The sequence below is a fragment of the Lepisosteus platostomus genome, chromosome 2, assembly GCF_059453375.1.
Source record: "Lepisosteus platostomus isolate fLepPlt1 chromosome 2, fLepPlt1.hap1, whole genome shotgun sequence".
NCBI lineage: Eukaryota > Metazoa > Chordata > Actinopteri > Semionotiformes > Lepisosteidae > Lepisosteus > Lepisosteus platostomus.
In genome coordinates this window covers 32,889,967-32,917,882 of record NC_142612.1, presented here as the reverse complement: position 1 = coordinate 32,917,882, position 27,916 = coordinate 32,889,967, and the positions used below count along the sequence as shown (strand labels likewise).

Sequence of the window (27,916 nt, the reverse complement as noted above, 5' to 3'; positions counted from 1 at the left end):
ATCCTCTAATGTTTCTCACATTTTAAGATTTACAGACAACAGGATCAAAAACATTTTTTATAAAGTTTCAATATTATTAAACCCAATATTTTTCAAGATTTACAATTATTTACAGTTTATTTGTTAACTTTTGCTAAGTCCCTACCATGAAAATGGTAAACCTATGCAGTGCTTTTAACCATCTCTACTGAATACAATTATAATATTATGTAAAGTAGCTTGTGTTAAATATTATCAAACAGTACAATTCAAACAAGAACTCCAAAGACACTTTACAAAGGATCTGTCACATGAGGCTGTATCTGTAACATTATGGCTGATTCCTATTCTGTTTAAAGTTTCTGACTCATACTCGTCTACAATGAGGGCATGTTTTAATCTAGTGAATCATATAACTTGTGTTATTTTTACATACACAACAACGCCAGAACTGTGGCAAATATATTATTTTGTCTAGCATGGATATACATCCAAAGACAATGTATTATATTAATGAGCATCTGAACTGTGTCCTTTTGCAAAAACAACTGTGAAAAATGAGACAAACTGCTTTTTAAACCCAGGTGCACAAGAGTTGTACAAAAGTGATTTTTTTAAACAATTTTTTACTTAGTAGAAAAAAATCCATTAAAATGTTATATAAAACAAGGTCTAATGAATAAGATGCTCAGGCTCAGCTACAATAACAACACTGGGAAAGAAGAGAACAGGGACTAAAAAGTCACCATCAACGCAGATTCATAAAAAACCCATTGTAATTCAATTCTGTAGTCACAGTATTTATCCCTTCAATTGATAGAGGAACAAAAGCTGTGATGTGTGATAAATCACTCTAGTGCCAAGTGAGTCAATGACTAGTGAGCCAAAGACTTCATCTTTAAACACTTTGACTAGACCAGCCTGTCTCTTCTGAACTTAGCCCTTCTCTTTTTCTCCCCTGCAATGACAACCCTTAATAAACACTCATTCTTGCCTTGTATGGGCAATAAAAAGTGCTGAAAGGAAGTCATTTCTTTCACGTTTTTCTGTGTCACAAAGGTCCATCAGGTTTATTTTGCAATGACATGTTAAGAATGTGGTTACAAAAGGCACATGCCATCGCCTTTGACATTTAAAAATTAATGCACAGCATGCAAAATGGCATGGAAGGTCAAGAGACCTCTTTACTTTCAGCATACATACAGCTTTTTAACCCCTTCACTCCACTGTGTCACACAGAAATAGATAATATAATAGATGTTAAACATTCAGTGAAACACATGGATGTACATTAACAAAACGTTTTGCTCAAAATAAAGATCAAAAATCCTTTAAAAAAGGCATCAATGGTAATTTTCAAATGTTCCACAAAAGAACAAAGATATGCTGCTGTCTACAGATAAAGTTCGTAATGCACAAGCAGTTCCTTGGCAAAGGTATGTTGACTCTGATGTGACCTGTGAAGAACACTACATTTTCCAGAACTTGCTGTTATCTCCGGAAAGGAAAAAAAATCTTTATAAGCAGGAATCTTCTTGTTCCCCAAGAAAATACAGTGCAGGCACCAGCTTCTTCAGAGCTGCAACTTCACCTCCAGAGAAACCTTACGGTAAAAAAAAAGATTCATTAAGAGGTTGTTGTCAGGAATTTATTGGGTAGTCTTACCTCCTCTGCCATCACACACCCCACTCTTCCACAGGGTATGGCCTGGGTAAAGCTATGGGCAAAGCTATGGGAGTGGCCATCTGGCCACACCTGCTTCACTACACCTGAGACACTTGGCTTTTATGGTAATGCTTTTTTGAACGCTGTTGCATAAAGACAGCATAATCTCTTCTTCACTGCTACCCTGGATGTTATACTAGCATGCATAACATTTTACAGAGACATGTGCAAATGATATAATGTGAGAATAGGTGGTCATGACATTTGTTTTAGCAGCACATTGTACCAAGCTCTATAATTTATGCTCAAACAAATGTCATGACCTCTTATGCTCATGTTTTGTCATTTGAGCATGTCTTATTTCTCTGGTAATACTTGGAACAGAAAATAGCACAGCACTTACAGTACAAGGCTGACTCAAAACATTCAGAGCCCAAGACATCTATCTAAGACATCTAAGGCTATCTTGCTGTGGTTCATGCAATGAAAACATTTAAACTGCACATCCGTTTTGTTGCATAAATCTTGAAATGATAATCACACATCTTTGGCAGCACCTGTCCAAACCACAAGTCAGTATGTAAGTGACTCATAATCATCTCAGATGTTTTTTTACATACACACAAGTATATGGCCTTTAGATCTCTTCTAATTCCTTTAAATATCTGAGAGAAAATATAATGTAAAAGTAGATTTGCTAAAGTGACACTGGACTGCTTGATTTGAATATGCTCTACCATATCTAACAACAAAAAAAGCCACCACTTGCTGAGATTGTGAGATTATTTTATTTCTCTTGGAACTGGATCAAAATGTTGTTTTCACACAATACAGGGGTGCCTGTAATTATGTCCCCCAGCTGTTTTGTCTCCATTTCTTCTGGATTTAACTCTCACTAGCTTACTTTTTTGAAATTCCAGGGGTCGTCACAGCAAGTGGTGCTTAAGATGTTCTAGCGAGTTACCTCATTCAAGATACAGAGTGCCAATGCCTCCATGCAAGGGGTGGAGTTACCATGACTTTTAAAACCTGGTGGCTTTTGTTGTTAGACATGGTACAGTAGAGCATACTCAACTCAAGCGGTCCACCAACATGTGCTGGAGACCACTTCTTTCAGGAGCTCACCCCCAAACTCCTCTTCACCACTGGGAGACTGACGCCCCCAGGTCCTCCAGCATCTCACTGGCGACCTTGCGCAGGCTCGGGTGGGGGCTGGCCGCCAGCTCTCTGACGCGCGTCAGGGGCAGTGTCTTGTGGAGCTCCGAGGCCACTGTGGGCAGCAGCCCCTCGTCCAGGACAATGGATTGCAGCAGGCGCAGGGTGTGGAGGCAGACGCCCGAGTCAGGATCTGACAACGACACCCAGCAAAACACAAGCTTTAAGGAAAGATCTGAAGGAGGATTTGCCCGAGCACACCTCACTTAAGCAGCACGTGACCAGAGCAAACCACATGCCTGGGAGATTACAGTCTTGAGTCCTGAGAGTGCAGCTGGTGTTGACATTCAAGGAGGCATGGCCTCGGCCAGTGTTCCTAAGTACGGAGAGGGAACCTGCTTGGATTTACTTTTAGCGTGTTACTCTTAAGTAAGAGAAAGGATCTTCTTCTCCTCTTGTGCACAGACTCTCTAGTGCGACACAGAACCCAAATTCTGTCACCCAGCTGTCATGCCCTGGAGTCAGAGGACGTGAGCACACAGCAGGACCCGAGGGCACCGACAGATCCCAGTAAAATATTTAAATATTTAAATGTACGAAAGACAAATTGTTTAATTCTACCCAAAGAGGAATGATAGTCTGGTTTGTGCTTCTCTTTCAAGAGTGAAAATGTAGAATTTCCCCTACAAAATGAAACTTGCTTTCGAAAGGCGTGCAAAAGGAAAGGATGAATTAACACGATTTCTAAAAGCCAAAGATCCCGTCATGGTTAGGTATTTCAATTTGCCTTAACCAAGATAAGCAGAAAAAGTCTTTAAAGATAGCGATTGCTTTTATTACGTGTCTTAGCAGGGACTGAGGCTGCCTAAGTCTCTCATTGAACATAAACCTATTTTCAGTGAAGGTTCTGTGAAAATAATGTCAAACCAAATCTGTATTGTACCAGAACAGCAGAGCAGCTTTATAACAGGAGGCACAAACAGAATTCTACCGATTTTAACATGAGGCACAGCTAAAGGAGATTTCTGCTGCTACTTGATACTTGACCAATTTAACATAAGACGTTTTTTTATTTTTTCTATTATTGCGTACTTACATATAAAGCAAACTCCTTAAATGTACAATTAAAATAATAACACTTTACAAAACAAGGTTTAATTACAAAATTTGCATCTGCATTGACCATATGCCATTTTATCAGTAAATGTTATTAGTGGTATTTTACTGGTGAAAAGAAACATAATCCCATATTTTCTCTTGGTCTTTAGTTTCCCTCCCGTAAGTAAAATGAGAAAATGGTACATTTCAACCTCATTTTACTTTGTTTTCTGAGGGTAATTCTAAGTTATCACAGCTGACAGCTTGGTTGTGGGAGTATGAAACCAGTTGCCCAGCTATCCTCAAAAAGAGAGCTGGTTGAGAACATTGGGCCAATTAGCCACTAACTACTAAACAGGCTGAATGGGCTGAAGGACCAGCTCTCGTTTGTAACCTTTCTTACGGTCTCACTGGAGTTCCATCCTCCAGGAACACAGCCCCTGCCCCGAGGAAGAAGACCAGTGCTTCCAGACACGGTGAAGGCTTTCACACAATGCACACTGGAGCACGAGGCTTACAGCCGAGACCTGGCGGCACTGGATTTCTCCCCCTGCTGTGAGGCAGAACGTTGGATGATTGTGTGAAAATAAGTGATGAATGGATCAGGGATCTATCACCGCTACTTTGTCCTGAGGGCTCCCCTATGACCCTGCACGCTGATGGCAGAAGGCTGTGGTTCTGCAAGGAGACTTCCCCACTCGTGAAGTATCTCTGGTGAATAATTCACCAATTCAATTTACTAATCCACAGTTGCATACAACAGTTGTAAGCTTTGCAGTATTTTAAGCAAAACTGAAATACAAAGCAAGTTTCCTCTGGCATAGACTATCTAGGATATCATTTCACAATTCATGTCTCTGTACGTTATAAGGGAATTGGAATGCATCCAAGATGTTTCTTGAAATTGACATCAGTCTCTCTTTTACATCCATCAATTCACTGCTGCCTCAAAAATTTTCTAACCATACCTAATTTTATAAATGGTGTAACATTCATGGTTAAGATTATTTTGATAAAAATGCAATGTAGTGTAGATTTTTGTACACTAGTCTTGTCACTTGTCACGTATTTTATTGGTATTTTGTTATTTGAGTAGGCTGCATGTGTCACTTAAAACCCAACTCTCGGCCTGAACAGAGGAAATGAAACCCAGGCCTGGAGCAGAACACCCCACTAGTCCTACTCACCCGTCTAATCCTGCAAGATTAGCCGTCCCTTTGTGCCATATGCTCTCGCTCACACTACGCTTAAACCTCTCACTCTGCCAACAGCTGGTCTCAGTCACATTCTCGTGGCACATGTCACTTGCGCTCATGCAGTGGCTCAGAAGGCCTGGGCTCCCTCCGCTGGCGTCACAGGGTGGGGAGCTGCGATAATGCTTGATGTCACTGCTGCTCAGCCCCGGCCTAATAAAGCCAGAACAGCTGTCAGAGCTGCCCCTTATCTCTGTCGCCGCCGCTGCTCTCTTGGCAGCCCATCTACACGGTCCTTCTGCAGGGCCCCGGTAATTGCATTACATCAGCTTTAAACATCTTACCTATGTAATGTGCTTACTGTGTGGCGATAAGCACAGAGTTTTCCATACTGCCAGCGTTCCTTAACCCACCCAAGGCGTACAACTACCACTCCAGCAGCCAGATTGGAAGCAGACCGGATTCAATGCCGAGAATCGATTCTGATAAATCTTTTTCACAACATCAATGTCTTTGGCAGAGTCAGGCTTTAATCTTTTTTGAGCTATGCTCTGAGTGTGAAGTAAAACCAAATATGCTTATATGCTCATATACTTATCTATTCTTATATGCTCATTCATGTTCAGGTTATTCACCAATTTTCTAACTAGAGGTCTAGCTAGGCACTAAAGGTAGGTAATTCTGGTTACCTTGATTAAGACTCTTTCTGAGAGCATGCTGTGAAAACCCAGTGTGACGAATCCAGCTAATTGCCTCTGAAAAAACAGTGATGGCCCCAGCTTGTGCTCTGAACAGCTTTGAGACCTGCAATTAACTGAATATCTCCATCTCCATGTTCTGACTTACACAGGTACAAATGATTACTACAGTGGCTCTGAATCCCACTCCCTGCAGAGAAATAATGATGCATGTAAATGAATGTATTCTAGTAAGTGGTTTTGTCAATCACTGATTAAATGCCTTGTTATTCTGAATGATTTTTTAAAATTTGTTCAGGGCAGAATGTGGAAAAAAGGAGCTAATCAGCAGCTTTGCACATCAAACCATAATCTAGCCTCATTTCATTCCATAAATGTGATTTTCATCTAGCAAACCGACTACCAAAGGAGCTGGATGGGTCTACCAGGAATTAAAAGCTTCCTTTTTGAATTAAAAAGTTAAGTGTAATGTCAGTTTCATTTAGAAAAGATCCACACATCTTAACATTCAGAGATGTATAAACTATAAAAACACATGGATACTGATTTGAAGACTTTGTCATTATTATCACAGAAGAGAAACTTCTATATAAAACCTGCTGGATGGTAGTCTTGACAAGGATACAATCTGGGACAATATTTTCCTTTCTCTCAAAGCTTAGCACACTTGCACACAGGACACATACAGCACAGCACCAGCAGTTCTATGTGAAGATTGCCTCTGTCACATTTGCACTCAAAGTGCAAATGTACTCATACGTACTCAAGCTTTGTGAGTGTCCTGTGACTGAGTGCCTTTAGGTGCACATGACTAATGTGCTTAGAGATGATGGGACTGGTGTCAATGTACAGCCAAAATCTTGGATCCACATTTTCAATGATGATTCTCAAGCTTCCATCAAACTTGGGTAGGATTTTTTTGTTAATCCTAACCATAGCTAAAAATAGATATTTTATGAGACTGAGTGGAGACTGAGAAAATTTTAAATAACACTTGTTTGCATTACTTTGCACAATTCAAGGTTATAATAAGAAATAAGGCTACACCATTCTGCTAGTGCAAAATCTGACATTTTGATCACATGACTTTTAATAATCTTTAAGCCTTGTGGAATTAGTTCCAGTTTTCCTGCTTTTTATGTGAGCACACATTCCTTATGTTGGAATTATTTTGTTATTCTTAGTTCAAAATTAATAGAATTGTTTACAAATATATACTCATGACTATATTTCTTCACACCAACTTGTATTCAGACCCATGTTTATTGTTTTTTTTGTCTTTTTTCATTAATGGAAGTGTTCAGCATGAGCATGCACATTTTCCACCCATCCATCTTCTAAAGGCTTCTTCCAGTTCAAATTTGTGGGGAGCCGGAGTCTATCCCAGCAAGCAATGGGCGCAGAGCAGGAGACATCCTGGACGAGACACCAGTCCACCACAGGGCAGACAGAGGCACAAGTATGATGGGACACTGCAATGATAACCATTGCACCACAGTACTTCCCTATTCACAACAGAAGTTATAATTTAACAAAATGGGACATTCCAGGTACAGTGGTTAACATTGCTGCCTTACAGTCCTGGGGCACCGGGTCCAATTCTGGAGCCTGGGTGCTATCTGAGCGAAGGTTGTATTGTATGTTCTCCCCATGTTGGAGTAGGTTTGTAGAGTTTTGTTATACAACACTTTTTAAGTTTCTGTGAATTATAATGATGTAAGTGGTGTCTGCAGAGTATTAATTAGGATTGAACCACACCCTAATGTAGATAATACTAGCACTAGCTCTGCTTTTATTCAAGACACCATACAATGCATTCTCCATTTCATACGTTTGGATGTATGTTAACTGCTCCTACTTGCTGTAGAGGCTAATATGAAATATTTACTGTAGAAAAACATCAGCATGACTTCATGTTAAAAAAGTGTAATAATTGTAAGCAAGGCTATGCTGGATAAAGCTAGTGAGTTATCATTTTCCATTACAAGTAAAAACCCACACGAACATAAAACAACATAGGAAAGGTTACAAACGAGAAGAAGCCATTCAGCTCCTCTGGCCCATTTGGCAGTTAGTAGTTAATTGATCCAAGAGTCTCATCCTGCTGCTCCTGAAAGAAGCCAGGGTATCGGCTTCAGCAACACGGAAAGCTGGTTGCAGAATCCACAGCCCTTTGTCTAAAGACTCCTGTACCTCCTGTTCTGGGTTTTAAATGCATTTCCACAAAGTCTCCACCTGTGCCCTCTGATGTGTGTTCACTGTTCTTTCTGGAGAAAACCACAAGGTTGACTCTGTCAATACCTTTAAGTATTTCGAACGCTTATATCTTATCTATTGATTCAAAGGGAAACAGGGAAACACGTTTCTCCCTGATATGAAGAAAACATCCAAACTCCACACAAAAGACTCTCCAGGCAGGAACTGAAGCCAGGATTTCATTAGTGGCAGAGCTAAACGCTATTCCACACACCATGATTTCCCTGGGGTTTTTTACTGCAGCCTCCTAGAGAAAGGAAGATAGTGGTATTCAAGGAATGCTACCTTTTCAAATGTGTTCTGCAAAAACAGCGTCTATGGATTAAGGGGAAAATAGGTTTTCTTTTTAATGGTAATTTAATAGACTCAGCTATGACCATTATCTAACAGCCGCGGTAGTTCCAGCTCAAAGACAACAAATTACGGGTTCTGGTGCCCGACCTGGTGCTACAGTATGAATGGAAGAGATAAGACGTTTCTCTTTCTCTTTCTTATGACGTCAATCAGATCGAAATCAATCGTTTTAATATTCTGACTGGCAGTGTGACTTGTGTAGCAGTCGGCCTGATTGCGCTTCTGTGCACACAGGATCCAGAAGACCATTGTAATATCACAAGTGCCACATCCAGATAAGGACATAAAGCTTGAGAAATCAATGACATTTAAACTTGGCATACAGATAGCAGTAAAATTAAAAGAACCTTGCAGAAGTGACCACAGTAGAGGAATAAGTCCAGGGCTTTCACTGATGTACTTCAGGCCTTTCACACTGATGCTGATGTTATACAGAAACATCAGTATTAATCTGCAAAGTAAAGAAATTGCAATTTCAGCTGTTTCCCTGACTTTGCAAGGATTATATATTTCTTTAGTGAATTAAGCTTTTAAAGCTTCTGTATAAAAGGCAATAATGTTTTTAAAAACAGCTTTTGAGAAAGGGTCAGGGTCTTTTTAGGGTGGCTCCATTTGGCAGCTAACATTGAATTTACTATAGACATACTCTCTGCGGCACCCCCAATTGTTTTTTATAAGAGTTACAGCTGGTGCAGCCTGCTGCATAACATTTATGAAAGACAAATATGGAAAAGTCATCAGTTACAGGATTGCTTCTCTTTAAGCCATCCACTTTTCAATTTAGATACAAATTAGAATTTTAGTTCAAATATTGGCACTTAGAAAAATACCTGTATTTACAATGTAAATACACAAACAGGTTATGTGGACCAAACTCTAGCATGAAATAAAAAGGGTATAAATAGGTGACATCAAGGGATCAAACTGTGCTGGACGAAAAGAGTTAAATGGAATCAATTTCTTTGGTGGTAACAAACGGTATTCTTCTATCTTAAGACCACTCTTTAGTCTTACAGGTAAAGGTATACAAAAGTATTAGATGTCTTTTATTCATAAATAATAGCACAGTGCATTAGCAATACATCTCAGAATAGTAACAAAATCTAGGAAGCTAATTATAACATATATAAACTTACTTTCCTTGGCGAAGTATTCATGTACTGTATATACAGTATGCACATTTATGCACATTTCTATTATATTTGACTTACAAATGACCTTTTTTATTTTAGCCCTCCTAATGTGTTATTGTTGCTCTTAATCAAGCAACTTATTTCTGCAGCCCTGGAATGTGCTTAGTTAGGCCTCTTATTCCTAATCCCAACAGCAGAGCTAGGGAAGACATACAGCTCTCACTGACTCTCTCTCAGAAGCCTGGCTGTCACAGCCCCTGTCAGAGGGGTTGCTGCTGCTTCGCAAGAGGACGATCCGTGGCCCATTTAAACTCACCCAAGTCAGCGAAACTGGGCCAATCACCTCTTGAATTGTTCTTGGTTAATAACATCAAAGTAGTGATGTCGGCATTGACTGGTTCTACCTGCCCGTATGCCTGCATGTACTGTATATATGCAATTATACTTTAATGTTATCTTTTAAATACCTATGTGACACATTTCTGTATATAATACTAAAATGTAAATGCAACATGTTTCCACTTACAGGCCTTGCAAAACTATTTACCTCCTTCCCATGATGATTTTGTTGAATTACAATTTTTTAAAAGGTAATGCTTTATTCAAAGCTTCAATGTTCTATCTGAATACTTTTATGATTGTTGTTTTTGCTGGAATTTAATTTATCCCCTAACACCAGCTTGTCACAGGTACTTGTACTTTTGCAAAGCACTGTAAATTGGGAGGAAAAAATGAATAAGACAAGTTTGCCAATGTACGTTTCTTGCTCTGTGTAAGAAAACGTAATAATTAAGATGGCCTCTTTGCACTTACACTTTCAGTCTGGCACAGACACCTGGTTTCAGTTCCTCCAGAAGCTGCATCATTGTGTCCAGGAGAACTGGGGAGGAGCTGGCAAGAAAGTCTCGACCGCAGGCCGCAGCAGCAATGTCTAAGAAAGGGGGCATTAGAGTCAGGATTAGGAAGGAGCGTGACAGTCAGGCACAAGTTTGATGCTTCCAGAGCACTGTAAAGCCACTCAGTACAGTCACTCATCTAAACACTGAAAAATCACAGTATTCCAGATAATGATACACGAAAAATAAGAAACTAAATAGTTTTATTTTCTCCCTGCTCATAAACACAATTGAGTAGTTTGGTCAGATGCTAATAATTTATATAGAGACAATGGGTATTGGGGCTTGTTTGGCGTACCTGCCTAACTAATATAATTTATACCAGCGAGAACAGAGTGATGAAGCCGATTGATAGATGGGGATTAGCAAAGGCCAGAGTGGTCACACTGCCCCCTGCTGGCCCCACTAACACTTCTTCCAGCAGCAACAGTTTTTCCCAGAAGGTCTCTCATCCAGGTACTGACCAGGCTCACACCTGCTTATCTTCATTGGTGTACCAGTTATGAGTTGCAGGGTGATATAGCTGCTGGCCTAACAGTAGCTAATGACTATACTCCCAGACATGTATTAGGGCCCAACAGTTGTGATGCTTTACAAATGCTAAATGCTAAATTACCATGAAACATTCACTCCGCATATAGGAAAGACACCATGAGAAATGAAAAGAATTACTCATTTCTGTTCATCAGAACTATCATCAAAAGGTCTAAAGGCAAAAGAGCAGCTTTGTCAAATAATCATTCTTGATAACTTATTTTTAAAAAGAGGCTTTCAAAATAATTAATAAAATACACAAGTTTTTGTATCACCACACACACATCAAAGAATACCCACTCTGCTCTGATATTGATGCTATCAGGTAAAACAGGCTTATTCCAATCCAACCCTTTTTTCTGACTAAATTAGTAATCTCTCTATCTCTCTTTTGTGCTGGTGAGAACTTCCTCCAGACATGTAAATAGCAGCTGAGTCTTGCTGACTTCTGGGAATTAGTCCAGGGTGTTATATCACCTAACACAAGGTACTGTAGGTACTGTAGGTAAAGTCCCCTTTCCAGGCCATAAAGGGGAATGGGGGGCAAGAGCCACCATTTTTCTCAACCATCCAACACTGGAAGTAGAGGTAATGTGGTCAGGATCATGCTCCGGCCGGCCTATTGGACTAAGCGGTTATTTAAAATGGATGGATGATGTTTTGGTCCAGACTTGAAGCATGTGATTCTTCTATGTAAACGTCTGATACTTCATTCTGTACTGTTGTCACCCTGTTTTTCACCCTTATGTTTATATGATTTGGTGCAATTGCAATACTGTTTTATGGTTCTTAAGAAACAGATTAGCCAGGGGATTAATGCTGAATTTACCCAATAGTGTTATTCAGATTTGTTGCAAAATCAATAGCTTGCTTGTATCAAAAAGTCCAGTTAGGCTGGGGTAAGCTGAATGCCCCATGCAAGCTGCTTTTGTAAATCAAAGATAAAACACTGATAACAAATAAAGAAATGTCACTACTACAGCCTGGACTTGGATATCTTTTTTAGCCTGTCCTTTACATACTTGTTACATCAATACCAGGACCTTCAGGAATATGCTGCAGTCGGCAGCTAAGCGCATTTTAATTACTCTACGTGTTCACCGCTGGGAACAGAAAAGGTCACCAGATGTGACTCGTTATTTCTATGGCTGTGAATTCTACCTTAATCCCCCTGTCCTTGCCAACTTTGAGTTTGCGAGTAGTAAACGGAACAGGGTAACTGAGTCAACATAGAGATGAGCAAAAAGAGGATTAAAAAGATTTCAAATATCATATTTAATTAGATATTGAGACACACCTCACATATCTCCAGCTCTAAACGCCACTTTCATATAGAAATGATTCCTCCCTGTGAACTTGTTTGTATCTTGCAGTTGTATCTCTTTATGTATATTCGTGATAAAGCAGGTACAGTTTTAACTGGTGGATTGCATTTGGTATTTTCCCTGTTCAGCAGACAAATATCTGAGCCAATTAATCAGTCATACTTATTTGGATTTTGATCAGGCTATGGCATTTCACAATACCATAGTATCTTACAGGCTAAAATCACTGCTTTAAATAAGACCCTTTGCATATTTTCAGACATCACAAGATGAAATAACATATATACCTATGTTTTTTATGAAACTGTGAAAAGTCTTATTTACAACTCTCTTCTCTTCCGTACATTGAGAAAGTTTGTCATTTATCATATCTTCAGTCTGTCAGGATTTTTTTCTTTCAGTGGCAAATAATCCAGCTACTAAACAAAATCAATTATCACAGCTTAAGAGTTTCTTACTATAACTAAACTGTTAAATTTGCTTTCCAATCTCATTTAACATTCCTTTTCCCCCATGGACTCACAGCCCTGCTGTTTTTCAATGTTATCGAAACCCCTGATTGTGGCAGAAAGAGCTCTTTCAGCAGTGTGGGTAATTAGTATTGAAGTGCATGACTCCCCGGAGGTGAGCAGAATCTATGGTTGGTCTGTAGCGCTCAAAGAAAAAAAAAATCCCCCTGTGCTTACTGGTAATGACGCCTGCCAGGGCTAAAACAAACTGATTCTCATCAGAGCTGAGGTCCTGCTGCCCGGGTCTGGCGTCACCATCGAGTGACTTCACAAAGCTCTCCAGTGTCTGCCCGGCCACGGTGAAGAAGGTCTCCACTCTGCTCTGCAAACACACAGAGACAAACACCCCGTCACAAACACACACGTTTCTCACCCACAGCAGCGCACGGGGTCACCAGAACCATGGAGATATGATCAGATTTTCAATCGTGCATGCACCAAACAAAGTCATCGTGTTAGGAAATCGTTTATTCTTTGTTTCCAGACTGCAAATTCAACACATGTGATCTTACTCTACTTTTCAATTTCTGATTAGACATCTTCAATCAAAAACTTTTGACAACTTCCCTTTATACGAGATGCTTTTCCTTAATTGTTTTGAAGTAACTACAGTATGTACGTGATTGGTCATCCATAATATAAGACAACCATTTGGAAACAGTTTCAGGTCTGCAGTTCACAGCTACTTGATTTCAAGCACACTGCATATCCACACACTGCATAAGCAATGGGCAGTTCTAATAACTGCGCAATAATGCTACTTTACAAACAGGCTGCTGAACACGAGCCAGCAGTTTTCTGGTCCAGAATTTAAAGGTACATAAACAGAGCATGTTTTTCTGCCTTTTTTTCCTTGAGGAAAAAAAAAACTGTAGATCGTTAGATCGTTTAAAATAGTGCCTTCCAAAATGTTCCTTAGCTGCTTCAGTTTCATTCCATCATTTGTTTGACTTTTTTGGTATTCTTATTTTCACAAAGTGTGACGCAGAGAGGAAGTGGCCTTTGCTTTCATGCATGCAGCAAGATCCGCTTCAGCTCCCCAGTCTGGGCCGTTCACCCAGTTCTATAATTGCACAATTTAAGGCCCTTTCCATGTCCTGCTGGGTCACTGTTGCCAACACCATGTGAAAACGAAATTCAGGCTTCAGAAGAATGAAACCATTTGATGTCATGGGCGAATTTCATAAGCTCCCAGAAGTCAGTGATTTTACAGTAAAAATGAACAGCCGAGAGGCTTTACATCTAGGCTGCTTGTTAATCTTGCATTCATTTATGTAGCATAATAAGGCAACAATGACAAACTGCAGGGGGAGGAAATGCCCAAAATGGCAAGGGTCTGTGTGATGACAGACACATGCAGGTTTCAAGTAGCTAAATACTACACAAGTGATAAAACAATCCAATAGATTTTACCAAGAATACAACACAATAGACAAAATCATTGACGTATAATTAATATCTAGCAAATTCTAAACCACTCCTGTAGCTTTCATGCCTAAAATATCATGTTTTTTATCATGAGGTTTCATATCGTCTGTTAACGATACTCTTTGTTAGGTCTCTAAAAGAGCCAGCTCTTCTAGTATCCCTAACATGCATCGGCATATCCCTACAAGGACTGAGAAAATGCAATGTTAATGTTATTTTAAATAACAGTTATGTTTTTCCACCTCTTTTTTTAACAACATTCCTATTGACTCCAGTCTGAATGATTTCAAGTTCACGGATCAACTGCAGGACTGCAGATTCCTTTAAAGACCACAGTATGTAATGCAATTAAGAGAAAAACACTGCAATTGTAATATTCTGAAGAACATGAGAATTGTTGAAATGGCCAGAGGAGACTAAAAAAGCTCTTGAACTTCATCAAAGATTATTCTTAAGAGTATGTTTTTCCAATTTCTTTAGTGGCACAGAGTACTTACAGTAGTGCTTATAGTTATAGTTAGTTGATATTCAAATTGGCATCCATCACACAGAGGACCAATTAAAAATGGCACATGATTTAAACAAAAGAGGTAGTGGCAAACATGTTCCTATGATTCCTATGATGATATGGACCCTGAATATCTCAAGGTAGCTTTTATGCATTGAAGCCATCAAGCACACAAATAGTGATCACACCAGGCTGGTGTAGCGCCCTCTTGAGTATCCTGTGGCTGTGCATGCAAATGTTTCTTCGTGGCCCCTTCTGCAATTGTGCACAGAAATCAATAATAAAATCTAGGAAGGCAACTCACTACTGAAGTGCAGCACTCACCTACATGATGCATGACAGCCATCTGCAGCCCAGACATAGAAATGAAATGCAATTCACCAATTAAATTAAGGGGGAACTTTAGGAAGTCAAGATCGCATGAGTCCAGAGTGTAATTTAGCCAGGACAACTGTGATAACAGCCCTATTTTAGTAAACAGCCTTGGAAATAAGATAAGATCACTTTATTAGCCATATACAATTTCTTGTATTAGGAATTTGTCTTATCGCATACCCCAGCTTGCTCTCCATGATACACACAGACAGGGAAAGAAGCTTGGGGGCAGAGCACAGGATCAGCCATTCATACAACACCCCTGGAGCAGTTGGGGTTAAGGGCCTTGTTCAGGGGCCCCAATAGAATAGGATTTCTCTGCCAGCTATGGGATATGAACCAGCAGCCTTCCAGCCACAGAGCCACCACACCACCCTGCCCCACAAAGCATTCAGGACCTTGGTACAACAACTTATCATTTGATCTGATGGACGGCACCTCCTGACAGCACAGCGTCCCCAGTCTCCGTACTATGACAATGATTTGGAAGTTACTGTTCATAGGAAAGGAAACCACCTACTGGTTTACCAACACCACTAACAGCAACAACATGGATTTCTGTGGAGGTCTTCCATCCTAGTGCAAACCAGGGCTAGCCTTGCTGAGCTTCTGAGACCTGATAAGACTGTAGCTGCAATACAGTTGTTTGAACAGGCCCACTACGCTCGCCTTACAAAACTGTTTGAAGAGGTCTTAAATACAGGCCTTTAGAGCTGATTTAGTATATATGGATTTCCGACGCTATAGAATCTTTCCATAACAATTAACTTTCTACTCCCACATCCTGTCTCCCAACAGCCACCACAAAAAAAGCATCAGCTCACACACAGTCCCAGGCTGAACTACCAGCTTCACACTTATCAAGCTTGTTTCTGTCAGAAAACAAATCTAAAATGAACAATTATTGCAAAATCTAACGCTACGGGATTGGTGTGGCTGCTGTGGAGAGCAGAAGCTGTGGATGCACTCATGACAGGTACGGGTGTGGAGAAGCTCATAGAAGGTAGCCGAGGGCATTGTGGTTTCAGTGACCTGACTCACACCCGCCAAGATGTCCTGGATGACTTCCTCTTTGCTGGAGACTCTCCAGAGCAAGTTGCACACGGCCGCCCCCATCTGAGTGCAGTACTCTGCCTGCTGCCGCAGCTGTGCCTGCGCAGTCCACAGCTCCTCCCGCAGGACAATCTTCTCCTGCAGACAGAGCACAGGAATAAGCACACCGTGAGCCAGCTGATCCGAGGATCCCGTCCAGCTCTTTCTTGCAAGAAGCCAGAGTGTCAGCTTCAACAGCACAGCTGGACAGCTCGTTCCTTACTCTTACCCTCTCCACGGAAGAACTGTGTCCAGACATCAGCACCCTGACACAAGATAGAAGAAACTTGCTAGCTAGAGGTGACAATTATCGTATTAGATCGTCAGAGAACCACAGTCACATCTTTTTAATTCCTGACTTCTGGCCAAACAGCATCTGCCACAGTATATACACTAGCCAAATGAAACATACGTAGTACAATACTTAATCACTTGCAGGTAAAGAAAAAAGGGAGATTCACAGCCCTAGCAGTCCGGGCTCTCGTGTGCAGGTCCTTAAGTTACATGTGACCTGAGACTGGGATCTGTTACAAAAATGCATAAACTCATGGAAACTAAACATTAGTTTTCCAAATAGGAACGTAAGTATTACGTATTTGTTAATAGCTATTGAACCAAGACTTGGTCATGTTAAGTAATTTACCCACACTGCACAGTTTACAGTTTCCTGTCACAGGCGGGTCCAACTGCGATCGTGTCCATTCAGAGTTGAAAATAGCAGGCACATGGAAGGACCCTCCTCTACTTAAGTGCACTTTGCAAAGGTCACAAGTATCTCATTTCCAACTTCAAGTATTCCATTAACTAATGTGAACAAACTGATGTGGATGTGATGACTAAGTCATTGAAGACATTAAGGGCAATCAGAGTGGAGTGAGAAAATAGACTATCACCTGCTGATCAAAACATCCCCCACCAACACCTCCTCTATTACTCGGCAAGGCTGGTTTCCAGGAGACAGAGGGTCAATAACCTCTATGAACTTGTGAAAACCCTAATCTACTTTTCAAATGTGTATTTTCATGCACAAAGAAATGGAGCATTGGCAGAAAAACATTGGGCCTTCCAAACCAGTCCAAGGCAGGTTTGTGGTAGAGGTCTCTGGCAGTTCTTTCAGGCAGTCTTGTTTGAAAGCTCTGTTTTGCAAGGACCACCGTTTTGGTACTGGACTGCTGGAATGGGATTATGGGTGCTGTTTGTGATATTTGAAGCTATAATTTTGAAATGTGATGAGCAAGTCAAGATTAATAATGTATAACTATTTAACTGTAATATAAATTAGAATTCAATAATAAATGAGAGATACAGTACTATCGAAGAGAGAGGACGTTTCTATAACAGACTGTTTGTGTAGGCTTGGGTTTCCTGTAAGAGTGAGATAATCTCACAACTACAAGAAGCCTTTCAACCCATTATTACACTGATGTAATTAGCACCATATTGAACAACTAAACTGACTGTGCCATTGATACAATTATGTAAATCCTCAATGCACTGCAAAAAGGAGCCAGAAGTATACTGATTAGAATACTTGGAAGATATTTTTTTTATTAAGAAATGAACCACATCTGAAGTCCAAGAAAAACAAATCTAAAATCAAAAGTGCACTTTTCATTTGGATTGCTAACATATGCTAATATCAGAAGCCAGGTGGAGAAGGGGGTTGTTTCGTTAGGCTTCAAGCCTATCCTTCCTGGAGTCAAGCCTCTACTGCAGTGAGGGATCCATTAAGCTTTAGTCACACTTTGAGTTAGTATGGAAGGCAGATTAAATTAGATAAATCACAGCCTTCTACCCTCTCAAAGACACAGTTATCTTAACTGTAACACAACAGGTGTGTTACATTTAGGCTATCCATTTTGTTAGTTTAGAGCCTGGTTTAGACCAGTACTTTTTTAGAACCTCTATGATCATACTTATTAAGAGTTAAGCACAAAGCTATTTTAAAATCAATACTCTAGAAAACAACAGCAAGAGCTTCACTAACTCTTCAAAGGGTTCAAAGGAAAACACTGCAAATCATAGGAAAGTTCCATTTGAATCCTCTCAGACTTCTTGATGGATTATGATTTGTTGTGTTGTGTTGGAATCTAACACTGCACTCTGCACAGATAACTGATTCTTTTTGGTACTCTACAGAAAATGACACAAAAAAGAGCAAACTGATTAATGTAAAAATTAACCTCTTAGCCCAGAACAAAGACATCCAACTTTGAGGATGTCAGCATTATTGTATTGAATATGCGATACAACAACAATGACAGAGTAGCAAGACATCTTCAAACAGAGATTGCAAATTATTTACAGAAGGAATCCAGCATTTGTCATCCTGCATAAAACTCTTTGTCAAAGACTATATAACAGGAGTTTGTTACCAGGAACATAATACAGTACATTTCTCTTATCATTTTGGATTTTATTCTCACACTCTCAAATTGACCACCATGAAACAAACTACATATTAAATATTACATTAATGTAACATTGTACAGTATTAAACCTGTGGGGAATAAGTATACTTACAAACACATTTTTGAAGAATGTCAAATCCATAATCACCTATAAATATGTATTTCATTATTCTTGTTTACTTGTTTGTGAGCCGGCAGCCACATCCATAGTGACTTTACTGGTTTTGGAAGGATAAGACTGACTGCAGTATAAATTTGTGGAGAACTACAAAACCAATTTCAATACTGATATTTAATTGTATACTCTTCTATTTTTATTTTTAGAATAACACAAAACTTTACTGGAAAGTTCACAACGTAAGTAACCATGGTTCAGATTATTTACAGTGACAATTTAACAACATTAATAATAATAATAATAATTGCTTACACTGATATAGCGCTTTTCTGGACACTCCACTCAAAGCGCTTTACAGGTAATGGGGACTCCCCTCCACCACCACCAAGGTGCAGCCCCACCTGGATGATGCGACGGCAGTCATAGTGCGCCAGAATACTCACAACACATCAGCTCTCAGTGGGGAGGAGAGCAGAGTAATGAAGCCAATTCATAGATGGGGATTATTAGGAGGCCATGTCTGATGAGGACCAATGGGAATTTGTCCAGGATGCCGGGGTTACACCCCCACTCTTTTCGAGAAACGCCCTGGGATTTTTAATGACCAAAGAGAGTCAGGACCTCGGTTTTACGTCCCCTGCTGGCCCCACTAACACCTCTTCCAGCAGCAACCTTAGTTTTTCCCAGGAGGTCTCCTATCCAGGTACTGACCAGGCTTGCACCTGCTTAGCTTCAGTGGGTTGCCAGTTGTGAGTTGCAGAGTGATATGGCTGTTGGCTTATATTAGTATCCCGTTTAATCATTCATTGCCCAATATTGCACAACAACAACATTAAGACACAAAAGAGACAATGTATCATTTTAGCACTATAGCTTGCATCCTTAAGGTTACAATAAGAAAATAAGTGTCATTCTGACCAAAAAGTATATTTATACAGCTATATAATTTCAACTGTAGTCTTCCAAAGTACCATCTGTAACTGATCCCTGAAAGCAACAGAAAAACAGAGTAACAATATCACGATCACAGCAGAAGCCCCGAAATTCTTCTCATTCCACATGCTGAGCATCACAAATCATCTACCGTACACATGAAGCACATAACGGGACCATTTCCTAATTCTCACTGTCCACATTATTGGGAAGTGTTCTGTGCAATATTGGGCAATGAATGATTAAGCGAAATACTGATATAAGGCAGCTTTTTAACAAGGCTGACGTAACTTGATTGATGGTGGCAGAGATGCTCGATTGATGAGTGTGACCAGCAAGGATACCGAAGTACAGAAGGCCAAAGCTGCTAACACCTTCTGTTACGTACTCTGATGGAAAAGGTAGGAAAAGACCCTGTGCGGAGAGTGAGAGAGAAAACTGAAATCCTAGGCGAACGTTATCCAAGTCGTGAGGCTAGAGTAAGGTTGGAGATCAGAAGCGGTACGTCAGAAATACAGAAATACAAAAACAAACGATAAGTCAGGGAAAATCGCTAACTAGATATGCAGCTCAGGTTGAGGAAACCTCAATAGTGAGTGAGGACAAGTTGCAGAGTGGAAGTTTAAATAGACAAAGTGCGTGAAGTTAATTAGTGGGTGCTCGTGGGACTTTGTGCAGTTTGTGACACCTTTCTGTGTGTAATATACTACAACCACGTTCTGGAAGAGACTTGAGATTGTCTCACAGTGGTTTCTCTGTCCAGGCTGTGTGACCGACCTACACTTACTCTTTTCAACTTTACAACAATTTGTTAATCCAACAGATATCACTTAAAGGAATCAGTACATCCTGCTAGTGGGTTCAGTCCTGCTCCAGAGCCAGACGAGTTTCCCTGCTAACTGCCTGCCTGTGTTTCTTGAATTGCCTGTGTTTCTTGAATTGCAAGTGCTAGCACTGCACGAGCATACCGTATACAGTGAAGATTAATTTTGTACAGTTAAATTCCAAAGTCAACAGATTAGCAGTTACTGAGTTTGGATAGATGGACTATCTGTGATTAACCTATTACTGGAATAAACACAAGGGCTGAATCTTTTTCTGCACTTAATGCTTCATTGGACAGGTCTTACCTCCTCTGAAAGTGCGCTGTGTCAATTTAAGAGAGTGTTCAAGGATTATTGTGGCAATCCTCTGAACACATTACTTCTCAATGATATCTGCAACCTGACGGTCTTCATGTAAATCTAAAAAAATTAGTCCCAGTCCTGTTTCTCCTTTGTGTTGTGACCATCGCTAGCAACACCTGGCAATCTTGAAGTAGTTCAAAATCAAAAAGCAGTTAGTCACGACCGCAAAATCCCCCTCACTCTCTGACAGACACGTAGTCTGTGGCACTGCTGGACATAGCTTTAACTCGTGCTTTAATGACCAATTACTTAATGGAGTTTTAATAACATATTGGTTCATTAGTATTGCTAAAGAGCACTTAAATAATTCAGGATTACGCACAACAAAGATGCCCAGTGGAAAGTAAATGGAAAACCAAATCAGGCTAGTCCCTGGCACGGAACACAGTTGACTTTGATGAGAAATGTGGTAGAGGAAATCAACATCCTGAAGGGGAATAACACATTTATCCTCCCCCCACCTCCCTGGTGGCAAGAAAACAGGAGAGAGCACCTTTCTGGAAATTACACACATGTGATTCAATCAAGGAGAGAAACCAGAGGCTTTTCAGTACAAAAGAGACGTGGGCTTGTGGAAGAAATGACCCATCCAGGCAGTGAGTGATAACTGCTTCACTGGGATATTTCACGAAAGGTGTGACAAAAAGGTCACACCTTTCATGAAAAATGAACAGTTAATGTGGGCTTTAACTGTACTTTCAAAGATGAAAAGATTATTCTGAATGTAATATTATTGTTAAGAAAAGACATACCAAATTAAGAGCAACCCTTCAGGAGGAAAGTTTAAAATCTATGGGGTTCAATAAAGGGCAGGTACATGACTATGATTGCTCATAAATACACAGATTTTTTGTAAGGGCATACATGGTATATTACGTAGACTTGATTTCACCAGCATTAATGATCATGACTAGTGAGGCTGTTTATCATGCCAGTATTTCAAAATTATATTCAAATTAACACTAGCCTCTGATGTTCATCTGTTCATCTGTTTACATTTGGCACGTATTGCCCCCTAAATGACTATTACCTCTACCCCTAAAAGCCTTGCCCTACAGTAACAGCTCTCACGGTATAAAACAAGACCGTTAGGGTGACAACACTCCCAAGGGGTCTCAATGGCTCCTAACTCCCCTTGCTGAGAGGCCAGACTTCTGCCATCTGACTTTTCTCTAGGGCTGTACGGGTCAGGTGCCTGGAGGCTCTAATCTAGGCTCAAACTTTCCATGCTGCTCCAGCAGGGGGAAAGGGGAACCTCTGGATGAGATCCTTGGATCAATTCACGACTAGCAACCGGACGAGCAAGAATGACCTCCTCTTGGTTGCAACTGGTCGTGTGTTTTTAAAGCTATACGCAACTTTTCAAGCTGTGCCTCCAACGGTGCCTAGAGGACAGCTAACAAATTTAAAAAACTGATGAAAAGAGCTGTGCTGTGCTTCCTCTGCAGAGCCCGTGCAGTGCTGGGCAGTCACAGCTGGCTGTGGCTGTGGAGAAACGCCAGGTCCTCTGAAAGCCACGTGGTGTAGCACCCTCTTCACTAAAGCAAGCTCTGCTCAGTACAGAAGTAGCTGTTGTTCAGCTCTACTATTAACACCAGAAAATTTGAAAAAAAAGCACAGGGTATGTCACAAGGTTTTGGTAGTGCTTCACTTGATCTTTAATGACTTTGCCACCCTGATACAACCTCGCACAAAACGTTTTGTACAAGATTTGTCCCCTTGTCAGATGAACAATACACATTTCCCTCCATTACATTAGATATCTAGTGGAAAAAAAGGTACATTCCCACATTGTCTCAAGTTCGCAATACTTTTTCTAAACTCAAAATAAAAATCAATGTGTTGAGCGCCTAAACATAAACTGTCACTAACACTTATGCTTACAACAGGACCCTGTAAAAAAAAAACAGGTTAACCAAGTCATCACCAGAATATGGAACTACTGATCCAAACATTCTTGAATGGCGGCAATATTGCACACACACCTTAGCTGCATGTCTCTCTTTTGTTATTGCAAGGTCTAATACAAATAACATTCTGTAAAATAGTATGGGTTTTAGTTGCTCAAAAACGAATCAAGTTTTCGTTGGTTTGTGACAGTAGCATTATCCCCTAATAGCCTAATTTCATCAGATCTGAGAAAAGATCTCTTTAGACCACTAAGGAAAACCAGTTTTGCTACCATAAGATATGTTAGTGGACGAAAACGTGGCACATTGCTGGTACATTAAAGATGTCAGAGCACATTTCAAGAGAGCAGAGATGTTAATCCAGGTATCCCAACTGTATTTCTCCCAAACATTCCCCCTTAATTCAACTGGTGAAGCTATTCATGGCTTCTCCTCCTGATCTGTTATGCAATGCAGCTGCTACTACAGCATGGCTTCCATGTGTCTGGATATTAAGAGCACCAATTTTCTTTTTCACTTTACACAATCGTGTCAGGGTTTTTAAACCCTTCCCATAAATTGAGATTAAAAAGTATATTTAAAAGTTTCGTTTTGCTTAAGTTTTAGTTTCGTTTTACTGTGTTTATCATCTCTTCATTGATGTACCTCACTTACAAGTTTGTCTCAATTATTATTTTGTCATTAGTTGAATAGGAGTGTGATCAAGGGGATGGAGGCTGAGGGCACCGAAAACGCAATACGATATTTATAGTACAGCCAAGGCTGTGCTCTGCAAACCTCTAACAAGTCTGTGAAGCCAAACCTGTGAGGCTGAAAGAAAACGAGGAACAGAAAAAAAACACTTTCCTGAGTTTTCGTTTTGTTTTTTTACAAGTTCTATGTTAGAGTTTATTTTGCACACTTCAGGTGCACCATGGACAAAATAAATGCTTCATTTACTTTTGGTCCCTGAATAAGCTAGTGTTTGTAATGCCATGTAAAGCTGCAGCAAAAACATTTGGACAAATCGTCATGTCTGCGTCTGGGTGGTTGAAGAACCTGGACTAGAACTGCCCAAGTCAAACTGATAATGCAGAACATCTACTGTATGTGAGTAAACAAAAAAGTGAAAAATGAGTTCACAGTGGCTGGTATGGCTGGTAAGGAGGTATGTTTGACACCTCACCTCTCTCTCTCTCTGACAGTCGGCCTGGGCTGTTTCTAGCTGGGCACGAAAGTGCTCACAGTCCTGCTTCAGGTGCTCCTGTTCCTCCTGCTTCTTGTCCTTCACTGCCAGAGAGGAGCAAGAAGAGACTGGCTCAATCTGTGAGCTGGGGAGATACAGTCTCAGAAAACAGCTTTTACCCCCTCCCACCTCTGATTGATTTTGCATGAATGTGGAATGCTTTATACCTCAGATCTGGATTCGCCCAACTGGTAACCCATGATTGTCCGTGGTGTACCAACTCCCACACCACACTGGCAAACTGTTGTAGCCACTTGCCATTTGGCATGTGGCGAGCTCCACCGTGTCTTTCGGGAGTTAGCACTGACTGGAGCAGTCTCCATTTCCCTCTCACAGGAGAGGTGTCTGGTAAAGTCTTAGGTGTCATTATTGTGTTGGGCCAGACCAACCTTAGTGACTTTCTACCAACCGAAAGCTACGGCTTGGGGAGATCTGGTCAATCAAGTCAATTGTACAGCCAAAATATGAACATGGCCATAATATGCCATCAGTACCCCGAGCAATCACCTTTACTAGTTCAGCCACACAAGAGCCCCCCCCCCCCCCACACACACACATTCATATCTTTTTAAGTTATAAAAAATGTCACAGACGAGACGAAGCCATGCAGCCCAGACTGTGTGGTTTTAGCAGCTAACAGATTCCAGGATCTCGTCCAGCTGTTCTTTGAACTAAACTAAACTTTGAACTAAACTAAGACCCTGTCAGGGAAGCTTGTTTCATACTCCCACAACCCTTTGTGTAAAGGAGAGCCTCCTCTTCTTAATTTTAAATTCCAGAACTTGTTTCCACTTGTTTCCTCTGGTTTAGGTTTCATGGTTGATTCAGAAGTCACAAGTGGCAGCAGGGGAAATGTTGTCTTTTGCTCAAGGCAATGTGCTGCAGAACCAGTTCTGGCCATTGACACCATTAGTATCTGTATGGTATGAAATGTCCTTTTCATACTGCATCAGGGAAGGTATAAAATACCAATTAATATAAACAAACAACTTATTACATAGAATTATTCAACTTATACAATGTTTGGGTATCCTGCTCTAAATACCAATACAATCTTCTTAAAACATAATAATCTGATTTAAATGGATAGGACTCCCTTTTTTACAAAATTTGAGACTATGTACAGTATGCTGATCTCTTTAGTTCTTTGCCTGTGCAACCCTTAACCTATGATAAAATATTATACAAAAATCTGTGAACTCAAGATTGAAAAAAAATCTAGCCAGAACACAAAAAAGATTTTTTTTCAATCATTATATTGTACATTTTATAGCTACCCCTCATTAGGCTCAGGTAGCAAATTAAGAGATTATGACTGAAAAATAACAGTTTATTCCAAATTCTTTTCAGTCTCTTTGAATGTTTGTTTTTAGAGTTGTTTTTCAGGTTGTGGAAATGCTGCACATTAGTTTCCCAGGGCCCCAGCGCTCTTGTATACACGTGTGTGTTAACTGTGTGTGTGCCCTGCGGTTGCCTGGTAGTCTATCCCGGGTGTAGACCCACCTCCCCACGATTCTGAGAATAACGTGGCACCAGAAAATGTATGAAGAGCTGCAGGATACTTCACTTTCTTACAGTAATCTACAAAGACAGTTCAAAAGGCTTTTTTTCCCACAAAATCTTACTTAATTCTCCTTCACAGGATTTCTGAAGCATAGTGAAAAAGCCCCGATTGAGGACCTTAGGCAAGAATTCTCGCAGCTGCATCACTTCTGTCGTTAGTCTCTCCAAGTCTCTCTTTCGTAGAACGACAAACTCATCTTTCTCACAAACCTGAGACATAAAACAAAGAACAGTAACAAAAATGAAATCTAACATAGGCTACATATTTCATTTTCCTTCTCTAGATTAATTAAATTTACAACTCTGTATAAAAAATGAAAACCTGTTTCTCTGATACTTCAGATATACAGTACTTTGCGCCTTCTCATAAGGCATGCTGTCATCAAAATCATATTAATTACAAGAGCGCCCCCCGCTGGTAAATGTTATTATAAGACTTCATTTTCCTGGGTGTTTCCCGAAAATGCCAATTCAGAATCTGACTTTAAATATCTCACAATTCAGCCAACAATGTATATATTGTAAATTATTTAACTGAAAACTGTATCTGAGAAAATCTGTAATAAATGTCTGTACAAACTCTACAGACAATCCTTCTCAACAACACGGAAAGGAAACAACAACGGAACAACGGAAACAACACAATCTGGAAAGGAACAAGTAATAGTTTATTCAATGCTGAAAGGAGAAGAAAGAAAACAATGTTTCGGCCGTGGGGCCTTTTTCAGGAGTGAGGTGTATATCTGGAAAGGGTGGCTTGCTGGCATAGTGTAGCATTGCTGCTTTGCAGTGCTGTTGGAGGTGGAGAGAGATGTGTGAAGCTGCATGGAGTTTGTACACGTATGTTCTCCACTTGTTCATGTGGGTTTCCTCTAGGTGCTCCAGTTTTCTCCCACATTCCAAACACATGCTAGAAGGTTCATTGTCTTCCTGGAGCACTGGCCCTGGTGTGAGAGTGTTAGGGGTTGTGTCTGTGTGGCCTGTGATGGACTGGCGTCCTATCCAGGGTGTATCCTGCCTTGTGCCAGTTGCTTGCCAGGATAGGCTCTGGCTCCACCGCAGCCATTAACTGAACAGCAGCAGTTGGAAAATGGATGGATGGATTTGTTATAGCTGGATATTTAACGTTTTCTTCACAAAAGCTTGAGTATATCTTCAGATAAACTTTATGGTTGCTCCCATTAATATGCTACAATTTTTTAAACAAAAGATTGAGGTTCCCAAGGAACAAAATCTTTATGTCATTAGAAAACACACAAACTGCTCCAATCTGGATGCTTCGCTCCATTTGGGACTAGAAGAGTTCCAAGACACTATTATGAATTACGACAAACCCGTGGGTAAATACAGCTTTTGCTCGTGAGAAAACAGAAATATTGACGAATGTCGACCAGGGGAGCATTGTACAGTATTACAAGAGAGCAAACTACAGCGTAGTTAACTTTTGTACTGCAATATACAATTAAATTAGAATACTAATATACTCCGCCAACAACTCGGAATAGTTCAGCAGCGACAAGCTAACACTAAGTGACGGTTATCTGTCACATTACCGAGGTGGTTTTATCGTGTTGTTCGCAAGAAACGCGCGGTGACACTTCACGCCCTTCGCGTATCATGGCGGCACGTCTCTCACAGAGAGAAACGGACTGAAGGGAAACCCATCCTGCCGCGTACCTTTTCGATTTGAGGAGGGTTTTCTACACGGTTTTATATACTGTATTTATCAACTAGAAACACAGACTGGCCTCTTTTGGTTAATTTGGTGGTTCATTTCACTCTTTAAACCAGGGACCGGTGACGTCACTCATTTCCGGCCCAAATTCGCCAATTTTTTAACCAGCAATTTTTTTGTCCAGGCAAAAATGGACACAAATCAAATATTTTAAAAAACACTTTATACATGCTAACTTTTCTTATTTTGCATTTGAAACATTATCTTCGAATCATTACTAGTTTTCTTACATTTAGTGCTTTACACCCTCTATCATATATAAACGCGAAGAACAGACACTTATAACTACCTTCCCTCTACTATCCTGCTCAATCCCGGTTTTTCTCTCTCCTGAGCTCATCCTCCTTCTGCGGTTCACCTTACGCGAAGCCTCGGAAATTAGAACCCGTTAGCTCTTCAGTTTTGCACTTGAACGCTGAGACATCGCCCCCTGCTGGATGGAGTTAGGCGTGACTTGACGAGATGTTTTCTTCGAACTACAGAGTTGAGAAAAGTTGTCATTAAGAAAACCGATCTTTCAAACAACTGGTTTGGTATTACATATTATGATTGCACACTTTTATAAGAATAAATTGATTTGTATTCACCAGTCCATTTTCGACATGTATTCGGTTCAATACTGGGCCACAGTAAGCT

General features: G+C 40.3%; 1 protein-coding gene across 4 annotated transcripts; it reads right to left on the bottom strand.

The window, feature by feature from the left end:
- Positions 1-44: 44 nt before the first annotated feature.
- On the bottom strand, positions 45-27,650 carry hsf2bp (heat shock transcription factor 2 binding protein). Of its 4 annotated transcripts, none has more exons than XM_088605973.1 (9): positions 27,570-27,650; positions 25,608-25,755; positions 23,923-24,026; positions 16,139-16,297; positions 12,973-13,117; positions 10,345-10,462; positions 8,746-8,849; positions 2,770-2,992; positions 45-1,582 (listed from the first exon to the last, which is right to left on the bottom strand). In XM_088605973.1, exons 1-8 carry the CDS (start codon positions 27,618-27,620, stop codon positions 2,784-2,786), a joined length of 1,038 nt encoding a protein of 345 aa, XP_088462099.1. In that variant the 5' UTR covers positions 27,621-27,650; the 3' UTR covers positions 45-1,582; positions 2,770-2,783. The 4 variants fall into 4 exon arrangements, with proteins under 4 accessions (XP_088462099.1, XP_088462109.1, XP_088462127.1 ...); XM_088605983.1 differs by having other exon boundaries at positions 16,148-16,297; XM_088606001.1 differs by lacking the exon at positions 16,139-16,297.
- Positions 27,651-27,916: the final 266 nt, after the last annotated feature.

Bases quoted from the DNA above. Each gene is read 5' to 3' on its own strand.
- hsf2bp (XM_088605973.1), bottom strand. From the start codon at position 27,620: ATGAGCTCAGGAGAGAGAAAAACCGGGATTGAGCAGGATAGTAGAGGG. The intron at 24,027-25,607 runs GTAAGATTTTGT...CCTCTCTGGCAG, and splicing joins ATCCTGTGAAGGAGAATTAA to TGAAGGACAAGAAGCAGGAG. The intron at 2,993-8,745 runs GTTCTTTTAATT...TGTCGTTGTCAG, and splicing joins ACTGTGGTCACTTCTGCAAG to ATCCTGACTCGGGCGTCTGC.